This window comes from Thermobia domestica, chromosome 13 (genome assembly GCF_964235325.1).
Source record: "Thermobia domestica chromosome 13, izTheDome1.hap1.1, whole genome shotgun sequence".
NCBI lineage: Eukaryota > Metazoa > Arthropoda > Insecta > Zygentoma > Lepismatidae > Thermobia > Thermobia domestica.
The window spans coordinates 180,065,876-180,082,242 of record NC_137466.1 but is presented as its reverse complement, the minus strand read 5'-3'; the positions used below and the strand labels follow the sequence as shown (position 1 = coordinate 180,082,242).

The following is a 16,367-nucleotide window of genomic DNA, read 5'->3' as shown; positions in this document are numbered from 1 at the left end:
TAAAAATAATCTTTCATCTTCGCAATAATTTATATACTATTTTAAGGCTTTTTTCGGCTCTTCCTCAATGTAACATTTTTAGCTATGATACTAAACATATGCCATGTGGACAGGATTTTTAATTCTGGGAAAATCGTACGCCGAATCAAACATCTATTAAAATAAAAGAACATATCAGTTTACTTCACAGTTTCATATTGCTAAACTGTTTCTATTTAAAAACAACTACAAGACAGAAGACTACTTAGGAAGATTTAATGCACTGGTTCAAAAGCATTTTCGACAGTGACGACACACTTTACTGAAAAAGCACAACGTCGAGACACACTTCTTTGACTTGTTATTAATAATAAAATGTAGCCAGTTCCAACACGGGCCTCTGGTAATGAGACGCTCATGCCATATAGTGCCATCTATGGAAGAAATAATGTATCAGTTTCAGCTCTCTAGTTCTGTCAGTTCTCTGGAGGCAGTTATTTGAATTTGTCGCTGTGTGTTCAGCTTGCATAATGCATGACTATGTTCCAGTCCACGTGGAACTGTTGCTAAAGGGGTTGAAGTCCTAAAACTAGGCAGTACAGTGGGTGCTGAATTTCCTGGAAACCAAAATCTTTCATTGCACCCTTGGCAATAACAGCCGTGTCGACTGAAGCATTGTCACGTAGTACGCGAGCTCAATACGAAACGACTAATTCACATGACTGCTTCAAACGAACTGACAAGAGCTAGACAGGTGAAACTGATACATTATTTCACCCATAGATAGCACTACATGCCATGAACGGCTTATTCAGTGGCGCGATAATCTGTGTCAGGCGGAAACATCTAGAAATACTCTTGTATAAATTTTACTGAGGTAAGACTAAAAATTATACAAAGGTATTAAACCTACATAATACTGAGCTACTGCTGCAGGCGAGGCGTTGACTAATGCGTCTGTCTCAAAATAAATATTAAATAGCTAAATAAAAGTTTCATTATTTCTAAAATTTAAAATTTTCGATATTCCTGTAGAACTGCGCTTCACACTATTGTGTCGAGACACATCGGCTAAGAGCAACTGGTTGAATGTGCTAGAAATATGATTAAATTATATTGATGATTATATAATGTTTTAATATGTTGATTATTCTGAGAAATAGATGTGAAAATCGTAGCACTAACACACTCTCACTACTTTCGAAAAACATTTTTCCAGTAAAAAAAAAAAAAAAAAAAAAAATAATAACACTTTCTTTCTTGAAATGTTTTCTGGAAGAAAAAAATAATTGAAATGTTCAATTTGACGTTCCACAAGTATACCCTTAAAGCTAAAGGAAAAATGAAATGAAATCTTTAAATTTAACGTCCCACTGTTATGCCGGTTAGGCTAAAGGAGACGGTGATAATGAGAAATAAGTGAAATTTAGAAAGTGGGAGGAAACGGGAGAATCCCGAGAAAACCCACGAGCACACAATACACAATGCACACAATGTCATGTGAGTGCACAATAAAAATAGTACTTGTTATAGGAAAACGGACTTCACATACTGATTTCGCATCTCTAATTTAGTTCAAATCACCTGTATCCGGCATTACTGCTGTATCGCCGGACCACACGAGTATCGTAAAAACGTTAATATACAGTATTTAGTTTCTCCCCCAAAATACTAGATTGTGACTCTGGCTCACTAGGCAGTGATTGTAGTTTGAAATACAGTGTGAACGTATGGCATAAAAACTAGTGCGTAAAATACGAACCAAGTTGTGCTAGATGGCCACTGAAAAGCAAGAATGGTTTCTAGAAAGGTTGGCAAAAACCATGGTTTCTATTGAAAAAAAAAAAACTTTTTTCTTTTTGTTTAAGCCCAGTTTTTTTGGTTCAAATAATTTGCTCTATATATTTATATATCACATATCGATAGAAATAAGTTTGTTTCGTCTTGGTGTTATTACGCAACAACTGGGTTATGCTGGAAGAGGCCACATACGCTTAAAGCGGAATCCAAACCGCTTCTCGGCTTACATCCGAGAGAAACTGTCCTCCATTTGAACTCGAAACCAGGACTAATTGGCCACAAATGCGATCAGGGGCAGACTGGCTACCATAGGGCCCACCCTGCTAAACTGAAATGAGGGCCCACTGTATAAAAATGTAAAAAAATGTACTACTACATGGAAACTACTAATTTAAAATATTATTCAACGAGACTGAGGCAACCATCACTTACCAGGGCAATAATAATAATAATAATAATAATAATAATAATAATAATAATAATAATAATAATAATAATAATAATAATAATAATAAAGCAATACGTGTTCTTTATATATTGTTATTGAAATTTGATAATTGTATTTCACTACTAAGGAATGCGATGATTCATCGTTGCACAGACCCATTTACACATGACGGATAGTTTTTCAATGGAATAAGGGCACGTAGGCGGCGGGTTCTATTCAGGGCCGGCGGAGAATGAACAACAGATTTTTTAAACTTATAAACTAGGTGATTTTGACATGATTTTACCCATGTCGGCTGGAAATCCCAAAATAAACACTGGTGTTTCAGCAAATGCCATCAGACTTAAAAAAAAAATAAATAAATAAATAAAAAAAAAAATTTAAAAAATAGAGAAGATATAGACATTTGGGAAACGTTAATTAATTTTGAGGCAATTTTATTGCGTTTTCACGTAAAATAACATATCTGAAACTTTTTTTTTTTAAGTAACCAAACCTGCAACCACCCTACTTCACGAAGATCCGTATTTTGTCATAGCTGATCTGAGGCTCCCCTCCCCCTTGATACGTAAAAAATACCAATTACTTCAGTCGGGAGTCTGCTCGCAAATGTGCCGCAATCTCTCTCTCTGTACCTATCCTTTTGGCGAGAAGAAAATGTAACCCACATACACAAACTCGTCTAAATATTGGTGTATAATCTCGAGGAAGTACGCCCGCTCTTAGCAGACAATCCCATCCCCCAAGCGTGTCAGGTGAGACAACGGACATGGCGTCAGTGTTGGAAACTTGAAAAAGCTGTAACTTTGTGGCCTCAATGCAACACAAAGAATGCGATTGGAGGTAAATTTGCGATAGATTTCGAAACGCAAGATTTTCGTTGACATAAGTAAGTTATAATATCATATCTTCATGTCGCAGAAAGATTAGATATCGTCTATCGTCTAGTGTAGTCCACCCATTCCTCGGCTGGCCCCAACTTCTCTTTTCATATGAATACCTACTTTGCACATCACAAATAATTTTTACATTTTACTACACTTTTATTTTAAATTAACTTTAAATAACTAAAGGGAAGTTAACATTTACACGATATGCACACTGATTTGACTGACAGCATAAGTGTTCAGCACTTTTAGAAGTTACACCAACGCTTACTGAGCCCAGTGCCGGCAGCTAGTGCTCTCAAACGGGTCAGGGCTCGAGTCGAACCTCCTTGGGTCACAGGTCGGGTCAGGGCTGGTCTAGCCACGGGTCGCCTCGGGTCAACTTTCTTATGCGTCGTTTCGGCTAAAACCTATTCGGGTCATGACTCGGGTCGGGTCGACGTTCAACTCGACCCGAGGATTTAGCCGAAACAGCGCATAAGAAAGTTGACCCGAGCCGACCCGTGGCTAGAGCAGCCCTGACCCTAGCGTAGGTGACCTGACCCAACCCGTGTCTCAAGCAGGCTTGACTCGACCCCTGACCCATGAAAGCCTGATCTGACCCGTTTGAAAGCACTACACGGCAGCAAACAGTTCAGTTAATTTCGTGTTCGCCTGTTGTTGTGTAGTTTCAAGTAAAAATTGCCATAAAAGATAAGCTACAATTGACTGAAATCATCCAAAGACGTGGTGTATACATTATAATTTATAAACACCTTAGACAGAAAAAGAAAAAAAAAAAAAAAAAACTGGCAACTGCCCTGCAGTACCGGTACTCGAATGAGTCACATCACGCTCATTTGTTTCTTGGGGCTTCACAGATTCAAATAGCCTACGTTGTTTTGGGTCAGATGCAGCTTTTAGTAAATCACATCTTCGTTTGTGTTCTCACTTTTTAGCACCACTTTTATATTTTTTTCTTTACAATCACTCCTACCATCCATACTGACACAACCACATCTGTCTTCCACCACAAACAATACGTAACTGGTGTTCCCAATAATTGAATTGCTGCTATCGGATTTGCTCTTCGATGTAATATACAAATAAAACACTAGCCAAGGGTAGCAACTTCATAGTAATTGTTTGAGGTTTGTATAAAACAATCGTTGATAGTGGCGACTAATTTCTTTTCGTTTTACAGCACTGAAAAAAAGAAAAACAAACAACGAAGCCTGATCCGATTTCTTTCTTCGAAGCTTGGTCTGAGGACAATGCAGTTCAAAAGCGTTCCAGCTCCACCTCCACTTTCCACAATAACAATATTTACGAAACTATTGTTTCTTTAAAACATCGCCACTTGCCGGCTTGTAAAAGGACCGGAATAGGCAATGATATCCAAATCCAATAACAGCCTGAAATCTACTTTGTTTCTTATAGTCAAAAAAGCAGTAGTTAACGTGCTCGTTTTAAACAGCTGCTGTATCACAAACCCCGCAATGTTTTAGGGCCTGATTGTCTCATAGGCGGAACCTTTTCAAGTAGATAAACGTGAAGAAGAATAAGGTCTGTTCATGAAAGTTTAACTTTACGTCTTTTTTATGCAAAACGCAAGTTTGCGGGAGTTACCTTGCCATATTTTTGATTCTGGTAGGTTTAATTGAGCACATCTTTTTAAAATTGGTGGAGGGGGCCCACCCTGCATTTGCAGGGTAGCAGGGTGGGCCAGTCCGCCCCTGAATGCGATACATCTGAAGGACTCCTGATAAAAAAAATACGTTGTACTGATCTTTACATACTTGTTAATATACTTGTCAAGAGTCATTTCAGAAGGACAAAAAGATAAAACAGCTGCACAAGTCAAACCATTATACTGAATTACGTATGGACAATTTCAAAATACTGCAAGGTACAGAAGAACTAATGTAGTCCAAGTAAGTTCACTACGACTTTTATTAGTCCAAGTTAAAGAAATACGACGACTTAATTTGCATATCAGTAAGAAAAGTGAATAAAGATACGAATTATTTGAGTACACTTTGGCTCTGACCCATTTATACATAAATAGATACCAAAGATACTTCTGATTTCAATAAATGTCTCACGCTGGGTTTGTATGACCCCCCCCCCCCCGAAAGTACTGCATTTCGATATTTTTTTATTAATAGTAAACATTATTAAAACGAAACAATATTTAGAATCTTTCTTTGATTGTAACTGCATAACAATAATAACAAACTATAATAAACCACAAAAGAAACATCCATAAACTTATAAAAAAAAAAAACGAAAGTTGCTTTTGTAGTATAATCTCTTTGAGTAATGAATGGGGAATGTATATCTGATATCCCATAAACGTGTGTTCATCAATATTTCACGAACACTTACACTTTTACGAACATTTTTCGGTTTTTGGTTCAAACCAACCAACCCTGCTTTCCAGCCGAGTCAGCACAGCAAAAGGGAGTGAGCGGTAACGAGGGATTGTGTCCGTAGGAAACATGCGTGGCAGCGGCGGTGGGTATACGCATAAACAAGGATAGTAGAATACTTTATGTCATAAAGCGCATGGATTTGAAAAATCTTGGGGGAGATACTAAATCCCATCCAAGAAAGTACTGTACCAAAATGTACTAAATTAAGTTAGATTAGATTAGGTTGGGTCAGATGTTCCTCTTCTATTCTGTAGTTTCTAATCGTTTCTACACTTACGACAAACTGTTCGTCTGTTTAGTAGACCACGCCGTTCACACAATTTCAACAATCGACATTCCTTATTTTTGTACAACTCGATAAAACGCAAACACAATATGTAACAATCTTGTCCTTTACGCACAATATCCACCCTGGCTTTCCCATAAATCATAACAAGTACCTCTCCGCTTAATGGTCCCTTCCGCCTCCACATATAGTGCCGCTTACAACTAACAAGTATATACTTAACTTCAACTATTCCCATCACCTAACTTTCACTCTATCTCCCTCAAAACCTAAATACATTCTCCAATTCACCTGGTAAATTTTCTGAAATTGGTCCGGCGATATAGCAATTAACCTCTGTTTTCAACTAAAGGACAGAACCAGGGTTTGTAACTATGGTTTTTATTTAAAAAAAAAAAGAAGATTTTTTTTAAAGCAGTTTTTTTTTTTTTTTTTTTTTTTGTTTAAATAATTTGCTCTATGTATTTATATCACATATGGACAGAAATAAGTTTGTTGAGCTTTGGTGTTATTACGCAACAACCAGGTTATCCTGGAAGGGGTCACATAAGCTTAAAGCGGAATCCAAACCGATTCTCGGCTTACATCCGAGAGAAATTGTTCTCTATTTGAACTCAAAACCGGGACTAATTGGCCACAAATGCTATACGTCAGTCGACTCACTCACGAAAGACTCCTGATAAGAATAAGTTGTACTGATCTTTGCATACTTTTTAATATAATTGGCAAGAGTCATTTCAGAAGGACAAAAAGATAAAACAGTTGCACAAGTGAAGCCGTTATACAGAATTACATATGGCCAATATCAGAATACTGCAGTGTACAGAAGAACTAATGTACTCCAAGTTAGTTCACTACGACTTTTATTAGTCCAAGTTAAAGAAATACGACGACTTAATTTGCATATCGGTAAGAAAAGGAATAAAGACATGAATTATTTGAGTACACTTTGGCTCTGACCCATTTATACATAAATAGATAGCAAAGATACTTCTGATCAGGGTGGAAAAAAATCATGATTTTTTTTATTTAAATCAAATCTTTTTCTTCGTATGATACAAGTCGCGAACTGAAGAAAAAACATTAGGAATTAGTATTAAATGTTAATTATGTCATTTAAGTGAAAGTATTGGGTTTTAATTTTGATTTAAATCCCAATCGTTAACCTATTTCAACCCCAAACAATGTTTCTTAAGCATTAAGGAAAAAGTACAGCAATGTATATCAACATGACACTTTTTTTTCACGAAAGTTACTGATATTTGGCAGGGGCATATTTTTAAACAATTGGAACTAGCTAGCGGTACGAAATACATATAAAGTACATAAATTTCGCCTAAAATTAACTAACTCACTCTATGACCTATGGAACCCGGAGGTTCAATGCCATGTTCACAAAAGCTCTTCTGACTTCTATCCTTAGTCAACTGAATCCAGTTTCTATTTTGTATTCTTATTTCTGCGAGATCCATCTTAATATTGCCCTCCCATGTGCGACTAGGTCTTCCTAATGGTCGTTTTCCGATTGGACTTCCAGTTAAAACTTTGAAAGCGTTCCTACTTTCTTCCATTCTCGCTACAGTCCTGCCCACCTGAACCTCCAAGATTTGATGACCCTAACAATGTTTGGTGAATGGTATAAATTATGCAGTTTCTCATCATGAAGTTTTCGCCATTTCTCATTTCCGTTCCTTTTGGTTCCGAATATTCGTTTCAGGATTTTATTCTCAAATACTTTCAGTCTGCGTTCTTCCCTCAGCGTAAGCGACCATGTTTCATAACCATACAGCACAACAGGCATAATTATCGTTTTATATATTTTAAAGCTTCAAATTCCTCGATACAATTCGCGATGATAAGAGATTTTGAACTGAATAATAACACGAATTCCCTGCAGGAATTCCAAAATAAAAAAATCAAGATGATCATTTCCAGAAGAAGAAACACTTGTGATTGTTAAAAATATGTTTTATGTGACGTGAAAAACAGTTCAAATGCGAGTTTTCCGTGCATTTAAGACATAGCAGGCACGTTTTTATACTTTTCTGTTGGCTATTTTATTTCCTCTTACAATTTTTCCTGCACAGGCGCGGCAAATTTTCTGCGATCACATCGCAGATCGCGGCATGTTCTGCAATGGGGTCAAGTATCCACTTTATCAAAAGTATTATTCGATATTTTAACGCATCCAAAATTTGTCGTATTATGATACCGAGGAACTTCTATGTATTTAGTACATACATTTCGCCCATAATTTTAAAATCTAATTGTTTTTTTTTTGTTTCGGAGAGGGGATCGAACCCTCTAAATACGCCCCTATTATCTGGAAACAAACAGACATGAACACAAAAGAGCTTTCATCTTAAATGTCCATGGTGATTTCCCCGTTGGAACAGGAATTTTAAAACCCTGTGTTACAAAGAGAAGAAAGCAGGGTTCACCCGTAACCCGTTCAAACGGGATTTTCCCTGATAGTTCCCACATGATGCTCGTTTCATGCTGTGCTTACATACATTTGAGTCTCACTGTATTATGATTATTATCTTCCATAATCGGAATAACAGAAGAGAAACGGGATTTTACTTACTTTCACTTTAAATTAATTCATTTCGGAATTTGATTTAAATCAACGATTTTTATTTAAAAAATCAAGTGATTTAAATCTTGATTTAAATCAGACTGATTTAAATCAATCCACCCTGCTTCTGATTTTTATAAATGCCTCTGGTAGGGTGTGTATGACCCCCTCCCCTTAAAAATACGGCATTTCAAAGTATTTTGTCAATAGTAAACATGATTAAAACGAGACAATATTTAAAATTTTTCTTTGATTGCAGTTGCATAACAATAATAACATACTATAAAAAAATCACAAAAGAAATATTCATTAACTTATATATATATATATAAAAAAAGTAGCTTTTGTAGTATAATCTCTTTAAGTAATGAAACGTGATAACCCACAAATGTGTGTTCATCAAGATTTTACGAACTTTTTTGTTTTGTGGTTTAAACCAGTTTTTTATTTATTTATTTATTTATTTATTTTTTTTAGCCGTGCAGGTGTAGTTTTGGCGCACCACTAGAAATAATTCTGAAAAATTGTAATTCTTTCACTAATTGACTTCTCACGATCTCCTAAAAGATTTGCGCTAGGCGACATGAAAATATCTCACTTGGCATAAATAACACTCAAGGGGGCCCACCAGAGATAACTGTTGAAAAATTACAATTCTTTTTCGATTTGCGTATAAATAGTATCCGGACGTATTGCAAAAGCACAAACCAACCCATGCTAGGTGGCCACTAAAAAGCACGACTGCTATCTAACCGAATCAGAGTAGGGCGAAGCTGGCAACAGGCGCGTCAGCGATGGTGGGTATATGCGTAAGCGAGGACAGTGGAAAAGTGGACTTTGGCAAATATGGGAGTTTCAATAGCACTTGTCATGCCTTTACAGTAGTAATGTTCCACTTGTAAACATAAAATACAGCTTCTGTACATTGTGCAGAAATACACCACCGGCGGAAAATAAGATCTAATAGAGTAATCTTTCATATGCACTCACTTATTTTGTCCACCGCAAAGTACTTGAATTATAATGTAATGTAACATTATTACTCCTTACTCTATAACAAGACAAATTAGCTAAACACACATCGAGTAATGCTTTACTATATGGTAAAAAATATTTAAATTATCCATCATAAGTGAACTAATAATAAACATAAAAACAGTACGATCTTCTTTGTGTTTATAACAAATTACATTAAAGAAACTAGGTAGTACTTTTACCAGGAATTGCCAGATGAATTAATGGAACATTTTTAAGCTCTTCAGGTAGCAATCGCATCCAATTTTCGAGATCACTGCACAGATCTAATGTATAACTTGTTTCTTCCATTTTAATTGAGGCGGATCATTGACAAACTTTGCAATATATTGGATATTCTCGTCAGAAGGACAAAGCCCAACAATTATCTGATTTAAAAATCACTACATCACTAACACAAGTACAAGACTTCTTATGTAACTTTCCTTTGGAGATGTCACGGTTCGTTTATTTTCCATTTCAGTATAAGCGACAAACATTTTTCATAAATACCATACACTAGATTTATACTCCAATATCAGTGATTCAAGCCATAATTTCATAGCCTTGATTTTAGACATAATTATGTACATTTAGTCAAAATATATAAATAATTTTGAAATAATTAATTCATAACCGAAAAATTCACTACCACCGTATTAGACACCCATACGGTGGCAGTTGACTTGAAGTACACAAGCAGACGCTTGTAGCATAAAACAAAAGGGAAACAAATCAGCCACTGTTGGCAGGTATAGGCTGAAAAGTTTATTTTGCATTTAACTTGAGTTTTAAAAGACTTGACGAAATTGATAAGGCTTCTGTATAGCCCGCTCCCCCCAGTTCTTTGTCACCGGAACTGGAAGAGTCACTACTACTACTACTACTGCTATTACTACTACTACTACTACTACTACTAGTACTAGTACTACTACTACTATCACTACTACTTCGACTACTACTACTACTTATATCGAGAACAGAACCCAACCCACCCCTGCGGGGCTTCTAACCCGTTCCTACTACTACTACTACTACTACTACTACTAGTATTGCTACTAACTACCACCACTACTACTTCTACTACTACTACTACTACCACTACTGCTACTACTACTACTACTACTACTACTACTACTACTACTACCGCTACTACTACTTATACTAAAGCCTGCTTACCACAAGATTTACATCTTAAATCTTTATAACATGTGATTCCGATTCATTATGAACTAATATGAATCGTTAGAATAACTATGATTCGTTAAAAATCACTGGGGGGAGCGGGCTATACTCAATCCATTGATAAGAACAAATGTTTTGTAAATTAGTTAAAATATCCGACTTCCAGCTATAATATTGATCTCCTCCGGGTTAATCTCCGGATAGTAGGCCCAAAAATATATATTTAAAAAACTGCGTAAAATTTACAGGAAAGAAATGGATAATAGGCTATTTTTCGTGAAATTCAAACAAATCTAAAAGCATGCAGGTTTACTTTTGGTGCACCACTCGAAACAATTGTTGAAAAATTATAATTCTTTCACTAATTTCCTTCTTATTGCTTCGTAAAATATTTGCGCTGGGCGACATGAAAATATCTGACTTGGCATAGATAAATACAAGGAGGGCATCAGAACTAATTGTTGAAAAATTAATTCTTTTTCATTTGTTTGTGAATACGGCTTCAGGATGTATTGTGTAATCAAGGTTGCTTGAAATGACATGTCATTTCAAGGAACCTTGTGGTGTAATAACTATAGCGCAAAAACACAAACCAACCTGTGCTAGGTAGCCACTAAAATACGAATGTTATCTGAGTCAGTGGAGGGCGAAACTGGCGGGCCTGCGCAGTAGCGCGGGGGTGCGTCCGAAGGGGGAAGGCGCGTCAGCGATTGTTTGTATACGCGTAAACAATGATAGTGAAAAAAAAGTTGGTTTTGGTAGATACGAGTATCAGTAGCACTTGTCATGGTATCATATTACTAACGCCATAAAATACAACTTCTGTGTACTGTGCAAAAATATGCCGTCGTTGGAAAATAACATCTAATAGAGTCATATTCCATATGGTTTCACTTACTTTATACATCGTAAAGCACTTGTAATGATTTTACACTAGTAACCCTACACTTGTAAACCTAAAATACAGGTGTATTACGTTGTTTAAAATCGTATCGTCTGCAGAAATATGTTCCTTATAAATAGGTATTTTCATACAAAATATTCAATTTTACCTTAAAATATATATATATTCCAAAATGTGGTGCACCAAAACTACACCAGCACCTCTAAAAGGCTTAATGTGTTATGTTGATATATTAAAAGCTGCGTCTTGTTGGTGCTATTTTAAGAGCAGGCATCCTGAAGTCAGAGTTACAGTGTTGTGAGGATATTAGTTCCCCATATTAAAAATGACATTTCCATGTCACATGTGACATTTGGATTTTCAGTTTTATGAGAACGTGTCGGGATCGACCATGACAAGCTTGGACTCCCCAGGAATGTGTCCAGGCTTGTCGTCGTCCAACCTTGTCGTCAACGACCCAAAATGAGATGTTTTTAGGCTTGTCGGGATCGACCACGACAAGCTTGGAGGAATTCGTTGGAGTCTGGCACAAGAGGATAAATTGAGAAGTGTCCAAGCTTGTCGTTGTCCAGGCTTGTCGTCGTCCAACCTTATCTGCGTCCCGGCTGAAGAACAGGAGTTGAGGAATGAAATTTAGCAGAAAGTGTGATAAATATAGAAAGGCCTTAACAATATAGCCCGTCTGACATGGATCTGAACGAAGGTCTCAACTCATGTTACAACTTGACATTGTTGCTTATTTCAAACCTCCATGCAATTTCTTTTATTCCGAGATAACAGTGTTGCCACAGTCGTATGTTTTTATGGCATATGTCCGGGAGCAGTACTTATTCGCAAAACGGTAAAGCCTTCCTAAATGAATCTGCGCCGGTAAATGCAACCTTTCTTGTGAAACACTTTCTAAGGAAATGACAGTGAATGTCTTGATAAATGAAAAGGGTTTAATCAGTGTTTGAAGTGGAAAAGAAGCAGAGGCGGTATGTTTTTTTACAATCCTGAATCCACATACTGGGTACATAAATTTTGAAATACAGTAAGGGTATGTTGCCTAAAAAATTGCATTTTTATTTACATAATTACTCAAAAGCAAGGAAGAGTTTCTCTTTAGTTACGGGGGAGGGAACATGGAGAGACTGATCCCTCGCCAAAAACTTTCTAAAAAAAAGTCCCCTTATGTTGTATTGTAGAGAATTATACACAAAAATGCTCAAAAACCGAAGTTTTGTATTAAAAATTTCCTGCGGGAAAACTCCTACTCGACTAAGGGGTATTTCAAAACTCCGGAAGACCTGTCCTCACAGCAGACAACTCCTAAATCCACCCATGCTCGAAACACGACATTTATATGAATTAAAGCAAGAAGACACACACGTACATACGAAAGAAACAATTCAATATGGGAAATCAAAATAAAACTAGATGAACTTCTTTCGAAGACACACCATTTTAAAAACAAAATGTAGGAAAAAAAGATAACAAAAATGTCGGTGTTGTCACCTTAGAAATTATTTCTACATAAGAAATAAAATCTTTTTACGTGCAAAGCTATTCGTCAATTACTGTGTATATAGCATCTACTCTCCCATGACGGTAAGTCTTGATCACTATAAGACCAGAGGTGGTATGCCATCAGCACTGAAAAACCAGAGGTGGTATGGCATACCACCACATACCGCCTCACTTCGACCATTGGGTTTAATATTTCAAAACCTGAACATGTTGAACCTATTCTGCAGCACAAAACCTGATCTCCATGTAGTAAGAACGGGAAAACATATCTAGAAATGGCTTTTTGATGTGAATTCATTGTGTGAAGAACAGTCAACGTCAGCTTTAATTTCTTGATAGCGGACAAGTGAGGAGCCGTGACATTTTGGGAGGAAGCTTTTCTTATGCTACCGTAGATAATTGTTATATATTACTTGACCTACAATATATTACTTGTAATACAACATGTCTGGGAGCAGACCATATGATTGATGGTAAAGTGCTCACCTCTGATGTATAGTGGAGTCCCTGGTTCGATCGCAGTTCCCGCCAAGTGGACATTGTGGTTGTCAAATGCTGTGCGCATCGTTTTATCTTGGTGTTCTGTTTCCTCTTACTTTTGTCACACCATTGTTATCATTTATCTCATCTTCTTCGTCTAGTTTAGTCACAGTTCATACTCGTGGAACGTTAAACTCGAAGTAACTCTACGGTGAGGGGTGCCAGATCCCCGTGCACCTAGCGTCGTCAGCGGTGAAGTATAAATTGTCTCCATCTTTAATTCTCTATTCAAATCGAAAGAAGTAGAAATACGCGATTTTCGGTTTCAACACTGACTGCCTTAAAGAAAAACTAAGAGATAGAGAGAAGTGTATTTTTAAAATATGGATTCAGTATTGCAAGGGTAGGTAGTGTATCTACTAAAACTTGAAATACTAAAAAAAATAAAATAAAAAAATACTACTACTTTCGGTTCCGATATTGATCTTGGATCTACTGAGGCACGAAGTCCTTTCATACTTGGCCACCATCTATGTGCTTGTACCAGGGACTGGAATCGGGATCGGGACTCAAATAAGGTTAAATTGCCACTGATACCTCTAATGATGTAAATGAAATATCATGTAATAAATTTTCCTATTGTAAGGAACAAAATGCTTTTTGTTTCATTAAAATTGGTTAAGTATTGAAAGAGTTATAAACAATTTTCAATAGGGAGTTAATTCCCGCCCACCCTGTATATAGTTCTAACGTCCAACACCGTTTTACCTGGAAATAACCTTGATTAGAACATATTCATGCCTCATTTTATAGCATATATGGAAGAGGATAATGTCAACGTAAATATTTAGAGTGAAGATGTTGCAAACTAACCTTAAGTAGCTCACAGTTATAATCTGAATTTAGCAGTAATTTATCATGGTTTGAATGTTATGAGTTGCCATTTGTCTAAGTGCCAATTCAGTCAATGTTTTTTCAATGGAGTCTGATTTTTATATGTTATGGTTTCTACAATGAAAACATGGCTACTGTCGCAACAACGGTCAATGATCCGAGGCGGTTTTCTGGGACTAAGATAAATATAATGGCTAGAGAGAATTCTGTAATTTCACGACTCCCTTTCGACATCAACACACACACAAAAAGTTGGAATGTGGCCAAATCTCCTTCAACATACTTTAGATCTTCTTGAAGATAGTATTCACGAATTGACATGACGTGTTCATCTCCATAGCTAAATTTCTTTCCATCTTTACTAAGGATTGTTTACTAGAACCTTCTAGTTTAAGGCATTGGAAGTGCACAGAATTTTAAACTTAGCTTTTTCAAGAGAATTATATTATAGCCTAGTTATTTCTTCAGGATTCTGGGAATTAAAATTGATACAGAGAAATTATTCAACGTGCTGCCTTTGCAAAAGTTTTTCTAGGTTTAGTACTATGAAGCTTGTGTTGAAATATTGAACCCTTTGCAGAGTCGTTCTTAGCGTCGTACTAAAAGTTTGACTAACGCAGGATGCTAATTTCCGTGTTTTGTGACACGTTATCCACCATTTATATCGAAAAAAGCTAACTAGGACTATTTCACAGGGTTGTCCAAACACATTGACTAATCAAGAAGAGTGAATAATTCTCTTACCTTGGTTATGCTTAATGTAATTGAACAACCCTGTGAAATAGCAGTGGCTGGCCTTTTTCGATATAAATCGTGGATAACGTGTCAGAAAACACGGAACTTGCATGCATCATGCAACATGCGTTAGTCAAACTTTTAGTAGGACATTAAAAACGACTTTGCATGGGGCTCATTATCTTTCAGTAAGTATCAACTTCCTGATTGACCTCTTTTCTTACTTTCGAATTTAAAACAACTACAGTAACGTCACCTGAAACTTTGCTAATGAGTAGAGACCGGATGTTAGGCAAAATGCCTATTCTTTAATATTAAAGATATGATCAAAAACAACATTTTAAAGTTTATATGGGGGGTCATAGAGTTTCAATTTAAGCCAATTTTATTTGCCTATTTCTCGCATTCTGCTTAAAGAATTGCTTTAGTGCCTAATGTTGCCTATTCTATGCATTTTCTTTAAAATAAGACTTTATTGGGGAAAATGTATAATTTAGTATTTCATGAAAGGATTTTGCCTCTTCCGAGAAATATAAGTGTTGTTTATAGTGATAGGATGTCGAAAAACTTTAGACTGATATGTGTACTGATAAAGTGCTATAAACCCTTGGATTGCTGTGTGTACTGACCGCGGTGGCTCAGTGGTAGAGCGTTCACCTCCGGTGCTTAGGGTCCCGGATTCGATCCCAGCTCCCGCTAAGTGAACTTTGTGGTGGACAAACACTCGGGGTTCTCCCGTTTCCTCCCACTTTCTTCATTCCACCATTTCATTTATTACTCACCATCACTGTCTCCTTTAGCCTAACCAGCATAAGCGTGGGACGTAAAACTCAAAGATTTCATTTCATTTCATTGCTGTGTGTACTGATAAGTGTATAAAATTTGAGCTGTTACATGTAGTGATAAAGTGCTGTAGAGAATGTATTAACCAAATATACATGAAACACAGTCAAACTTCGTTTTCATCTATACAGTGGAAGAAGATTTTAACAAACAAGTATGTTTCTATATGCTTTGTACATTATCTGTTATTTTTTAATTGTATTGAGTATTCATCTTCATTATCACGAGTTACATTTTAGTGCCTATTTTTAAATTTTAAGTGCCTGTTTGCGTGCCTGTTTTCCAGGTTTTTAGTGCCTAAACATCCAGTCTCTACTAATGAGTATTTATACTTACTCCCTTCTAAAAGCAACAGTACCCAAAATGATACAATAGAAATGCGATGCAAACGAAAAATTGAATATAAAAAAC

General features: G+C 36.4%; 1 protein-coding gene across 1 annotated transcript in view; it reads right to left on the bottom strand.

The window, feature by feature from the left end:
* The window catches only part of LOC145668823 (PI-PLC X domain-containing protein 3), a 50,180-nt gene extending 40,059 nt beyond the window's left edge, over positions 1 to 10,121 (bottom strand). Inside the window, exon 1 of the mRNA XM_081736998.1 lies at positions 9,610 to 10,121. Within this exon, the coding sequence (XP_081593124.1) occupies positions 9,610 to 9,718 (109 nt within the window). The 5' untranslated portion in view covers positions 9,719 to 10,121. The remainder of the gene's footprint in view (positions 1 to 9,609) is intronic.
* Between the last annotated feature and the right edge of the window lie 6,246 nt (positions 10,122 to 16,367).